This window comes from Pundamilia nyererei, unplaced genomic scaffold (assembly GCF_000239375.1).
Source record: "Pundamilia nyererei isolate P.nyererei 1_Seehausen unplaced genomic scaffold, PunNye1.0 scaffold00093, whole genome shotgun sequence".
In the NCBI taxonomy this organism is placed as follows: Eukaryota; Metazoa; Chordata; class Actinopteri; order Cichliformes; family Cichlidae; genus Pundamilia; species Pundamilia nyererei.
This window is the reverse complement of record NW_005187494.1, coordinates 1208724-1214374: the sequence shown is the minus strand read 5'-3', so window position 1 is coordinate 1214374 and position 5651 is coordinate 1208724. Positions and strand designations below refer to the sequence as shown.

Here is a 5651-nt window from a genome sequence, read left to right as displayed (position 1 = left end):
CGTTTTTAGAAAGGTTTGAGTTCCTTTACATCTGAAGTAAAACTAACACAGCGTTTTATTTAAACAAACAACATATCAAACATATCAACAGTCAAACACGGCAGTGGTAGTGTGATGGTCCAGGGCTGCTTTGTTGCTTGATTGCAGTTTTTGCTGCCAATGGTGGCGCAGCTAGTTATTAGGTATAGAGGGCAGGTAGTTTTTTAGAGCCAGGTATGTTTGGATAACGTTATTCCTTCATAATTAAGAAAAAAAGAGAAACAAGAAAGGGCGAAAAAAAACCTACAGCTCTGTATGTTCACACTAATATTTTAAAGTGTATGCGATTTATTACTGTCATTTTGGAAACTATGCTGACTTGAGTTTTTAGTGTGAAAACAGAGGGGTGGGCTACAACACAGGTCTGATGTAGTCAGACTGACTTTGTGTTTGCTGGTTCAACAAAACCGGAAACCCCTGTCACAGATAACAAGTGTCACAGTAGTGGTTATCATCTTTCCCAGCCCATGCTTTCTGCTCCAAGCTCTGTGTACTCACATAAAAGGCTGTGTCATTTGACGCCTCTGCACAAATGGATCCCTTGAATGCAAGCTGCTTCAATGATGTTATCAGAGAATAGGGGATGCATATAAGATGAACCTAAAGGTATTCCTGGTGCTGCAGAAAATAATTCATTTTCTGAATTCATTCAAAAGCTGCTATTTTCTACATAATTTCAGTGCTTGTGGGGCCTATTTTGTAATGGTTTGTATCACAGATTTGTTTCGGGGTGAGTGGAAATGTCTGATCAGACATTATCTGATTTATATCACATTTAGAGGGAGGAGAATCGGTGATGGTTCCTCTCAGTTTTAAACCCAAATCTGAACATAATCTCCTCTGGACCAGCTCATGTCCTCAGCTGAAGTCACCACAGTGATCTTACCAGGTTAAGAGAGTCACCATCATGACATGAAAACTCAGACTTTAAAACTCCAGTTTTGTTCAACAACATACCTTGCTCAAGTCACTCAGGACTATTTTAAGTGTGGAGTGGACCGATAACTCAGCTCATTAACTTTTTGCCGTCCTGGGGAACTAGAACCAGCTCAGGATGATTGGCTGGTTAGTCTAAATCATAAGACTCCAAGCTTATGAATCCCTTGTATCCATACTGAAGTGCTTTTCTGACAGTTGCTAAACAATAGCATCGGACTCTTTGTGGTGGGGCTCTGTTACTATGCTGGGTTCAGTTTTGATGCTCAAAGTTAGTTGATAATATTGTAATTGATATGGATAAAATATGAGTAGTCTCTAGGTTTGCCTGTGTTATTGACATATTTGTATTATACTTATACTAACAGTGCTGATTGTTGAAAAGAAACCTATTCTGCTCATATCGAGCTCCACATGTTTACTACAGAGGCTTTACAGCGTTCTAGTCCAAAATAATCCATGACCTAGGCCTTTAATTCAGGGCCTTGATATACTCTCAGTTCCTCCCCCATCTGTAACTAGCTGCTTAAGCTTCTTTTCCTGTAAGCCAACATTGTTCTGATTGGCTGACCCTCACAAACAGAAGGTTAAAACAGTAAGTGGGTCACAGACAGTTATTTGCCTGGAGATATTGGGGATATCAGCTATTATTGAGATCATACAGCACAAAGAGTAGAAAAGCTGCTGGAACCATGACTTGAGTGCGTGTTGTAACAGTATATACACAGGATATGAGAGAAAATGAAGAAAACCATAACAAGTTTCCTTTAACGTTTAACGTTTCCTCAGCTTGTACTGGCAATCTGTTATTGCGTTATAAATCAGCTACTCACTCAGTCCTTCCCTCCCTGTCTCTGTGTTTCTGTCCTGGCTATTCAGAATGGGCAGTGTTTTGGCTGCCAGCTCCCCCAACCCACCGCCACCAGCCTCGGGCGGCACTCCTGCCCCTGGCTTGACGGTGCCTCCGGGCTTTGGGATGCCTCCAGTTTCCGCAGTTATACCCCAGACTGGGGAAACCTCTGCTCAGCAGCAGGAGTCAGAAAATGCTTTGCCCAATCCAGGGGCGTTTGACGAGTGTCATCGGAAGTGCAAAGGTAAGAGGAGCAGATTTTTAAAAAATGTTTATTGGAGAGGAATGTCTGTTTGCTCTCGATTTGTCTTACCTGTGTGTGTTTTCTCCTCAGAGGTTTTTCCTTTGCAGATGGAAGGCGTGAAGCTAGTTGTTAATAAAGGTCTTAGCAATCACTTCCAGGTCAGTTAAGCTCATTTAACCTTGTTATTAGCTTGGCTAAAATTGGCTGTCTCGACTGATATCTGTGTACCCAAATGTTCAAGGATGGTGTGATGAAGATAGTTAGATTATGTACACTTAAGATTCCCTCTGTCTGTAGAATGAGAGGGGGAATAAATACTGGAAGCAAAATAAGATTGTGTCAAACTTTGGCATTGACGCAGGTTTTTACAGTCATTGCACGACTGAAGCGATTCTCCTTTATGTCGATTCATGAAGTCCAGCAACATATTTCAAACTCAGATTTTACGGTGTCGTTTTAGTCTAAAGTTTTGCCGTCACTGGACTGTTTTCAGCGAACTGTAATAAATGTGAATAAAGTGCATTTTTAATCTGCGTGCTTGCAGGTGATTCACACTGTGCTGCTGAGCACCACTGGAGATTCCCTCTACAGGTTCGGTGCTACGTATGTTGGATCGAAGCAGACGGGTCCAGCAGAGGTATGAAGCCTTAAATTCAATGTGAATCTCATCTTTACGCTGTGGTTTAAACTGTTATACAAACACTCTCCTGTTGTTCAGTCTTTTCCAGTCATGGTGGGAGACATGGACAACAGCGGCAGCCTTAACGCCCAGATCATCCACCAGATCACCAACAGGATACGATCCAAAGTGGCCTTCCAGGTGAAACCTCTTACTGCTGTCTGGACTTTTTCCCTTTAATACAACCATCAAAATGTGTGGGTCGAGTGTTGCTCTGCAGTGACTCTTGTTAACAATTCACTGCAGTTTTTAGTAATTTCTTTAAAAATAAAAATGTTTTACTCCATAGAAAGAAAATAATAAAAACAATCCAACCAACTTTGGCCGTCTAGTGTACCACCATACTTTTTAATAGAAAGATCATTCAACAGTTCAAACAAGTTAAAGGCTTTGGACTTTATCAGACTGAGCCAGTGTTTTAATATATTTTGGGTTTCCCACTAATTTCAGACTAGAGTCAGCTGATGTTTTTATATATTATATAAAGGCAACGTTTGAAGACCTCCCCAGTACCCTAAATGGCCAATTTTGACACATAAGTATATATTAATCAAGATGTGTTTGATGACTATAAGAATAGTTTTCAGTTTTTCTGAGGGTAGCTGCCTATGCAGAGACCACCCTCTGCACCCTCTGTCATTTAATTTGTTCCATAAGCAGGCCTGAAATATTACAGAAACCTCTCTGTTAAACAAACAGCCTCCTAGTTGGCTTTCAAGGGGTAAAGACTAAAAGAATGTGTCATGTTGGCATTTTTTACCCTTTACATTTACAGTTTATTCATATATTTTCCGTTCTGATGAGACGTGCCATTTTGACATAAATCCCCTCGGAGCACTTTGTGCCAGTCACATTTCCAGTTAAACCTGCTTTCAGCTGGTCCCTTATTCACCAGGGGTCACCACAGCAGTCACCTCTGCATGTTTGACAGATTTTTCCACCGGACTCTCTGACACAACCCTGTGGGATAAAACTTGTTAGCAGCCACATTTCCAGTTATCTTTCATTATTAAGCACCAGATGTGCAGAGTGTCTATATCTGCTCCATCATTATACAGGAGAAGTTGCTGGGTTTTTTCATGGTCAGATTCTTATTTTTATCTTTATTTTCTCATGTGGCGAGAAGTTTCTACGCTCAAAAATGTCTTCTGAGATGTTTCTATTTTGTGTGTTATTGTTCTTGCACGATTCTAACTGTTAAATATGTTGTATCCTCAGACACAGCAACACAAATTTGTGAACTGGCAGGGCGACGCTGAGTTCAGGGGAGAAGATTTTACTGCAACTGTCACGCTCGGAAACCCAGATGTCCTTGTTGGCTCTGGTAGGTCATCAGTCACAGACGCTGTGCAGGTCACTGTTACTGTTGTCTGTTCTTTTAAATTGGTGAAAAGCAGCTATGTAGTCAGACAAAACCAAAACTGATCTGCATCTGAACATCTGTTGTCATCTTGCTGTCGTGCACCTGTCAGGTATCGTCGTCGCACACTACCTCCAGTCCATAACGCCGGCTCTGGCTCTGGGAGGGGAGCTGGTTTATCACCGCAGGCCTGGAGAGGAGGGCTCAGTAATGTCTTTAGTTGGCAGATACACAGGTGAGACACAGTTTAAAGATTAATACAAAGCCTGAACTATAACGTCAGACACATGTCCTAACTGATGGATTTACTTCTCTGTAGGCAACAACTACATCGCCACTTTAACACTCGGCTCAGCGGGAGCTCATGCATCTTACTACCATAAAGCCAACGATCAGGTAACCGCATCCGCATGCATCCCTTTTGTAAGAAAGGACTCAGTATTTTTACAGTCGGCCTTCATGGTGATCGGTCTCTTCTACAGTTACAGGTCGGTGTGGAGTTTGAGGCGAGTGCCCGCATGCAAGACACCAGTATGTCGTTTGGCTACCAGCTAGATGTCCCTAAAGCAAATTTACAGTTTAAAGGTAAAGATGTGCACGTTTGGTAAAATAATTTCAGGAGAGCAGTTTCATCTTCATCCAAAGTCGACGTTATAAATGTGCTTTGTCATTTATAGCGTTTTTAGAGTTTTTATAAACCTTGTGGTGTCAAATATGAGCTGTGAAGATCTGAAGTTGCTTGCATCAGAAATTGCCCCCTTAGCAACAAAACTGTGTCCCAGTTTTATAAGCCCCTCAGAATTTCCAAATGATTATACATTAAAAAAAAGAAAAGGGTCATTTAAAGCAGTCGAGCTTAAATCTGCCCCGTCGTCCCATCCTTAGGTTGTTCACTTCTTCCAGGGTGAGTATAGGATGTATTTGATGAGTTTTGGCTCTCGAGCTGCTGTCTCACTGCTCTTGGTGATGAGGAACTGACGAGGAACTCTCATCACAGCCTCCAGACTGTGTTGACACCCCCACACACAGCTGGTTAGGGCACCACTGCTTCATTGGGTTAGTTTTGTTTGAGTGAAGGTGGATGAGTTTTGGGATAGTGAATATATTGGACAAAGGATGCTGAATATGGAGCTGCTGGGAAAGAGAAGATTCACGGATGTAGTGTGGCACAAGGATGCTGGGATAGTGTGATCTGCCTCCTGAAAGAAGACGAATTTGGAGTCAAACTAGCATCACAGCAGCCTGACAAACCCTCATGGTTTATGTTCTGTGAGATAACATTTGTGTTTTTTGTCAATGGGATCTGGTAGGTTTACCAAACAGAAATGTAACTGCTGCAGTAAGAAAATAAGTCCTCATTAGTTTTTATCTCATCCAACCAATGGACAGATGAGTTTGTGGTGTGGCGAGCTTACACGCAACGATCCCTTGTTGTGTGTCCACTTAAATTGTGCTTAAGGTCATACTGCTGCCCAATAACAAGAAAGCGACTCACTTTCTGGACAAGAACCGCCATTAAGGCAGAGGAGGCCGCTACAGTATT

At 42.0% G+C, this 5651-nt stretch overlaps 1 protein-coding gene across 1 annotated transcript in view; it reads left to right on the top strand.

Annotated features, from left to right (window-relative positions):
• Positions 1-1855: 1855 nt before the first annotated feature.
• Positions 1856-5651, top strand: part of tomm40l (translocase of outer mitochondrial membrane 40 homolog, like) — a 4868-nt gene continuing 1072 nt past the window's right edge. Inside the window, exons 1-8 of the mRNA XM_005739739.1 lie at positions 1856-2069; positions 2160-2227; positions 2614-2706; positions 2788-2889; positions 3967-4072; positions 4221-4343; positions 4428-4504; positions 4591-4693. Coding sequence (XP_005739796.1) covers positions 1856-2069; positions 2160-2227; positions 2614-2706; positions 2788-2889; positions 3967-4072; positions 4221-4343; positions 4428-4504; positions 4591-4693 — 886 coding nt within the window. The remainder of the gene's footprint in view (positions 2070-2159; positions 2228-2613; positions 2707-2787; positions 2890-3966; positions 4073-4220; positions 4344-4427; positions 4505-4590; positions 4694-5651) is intronic.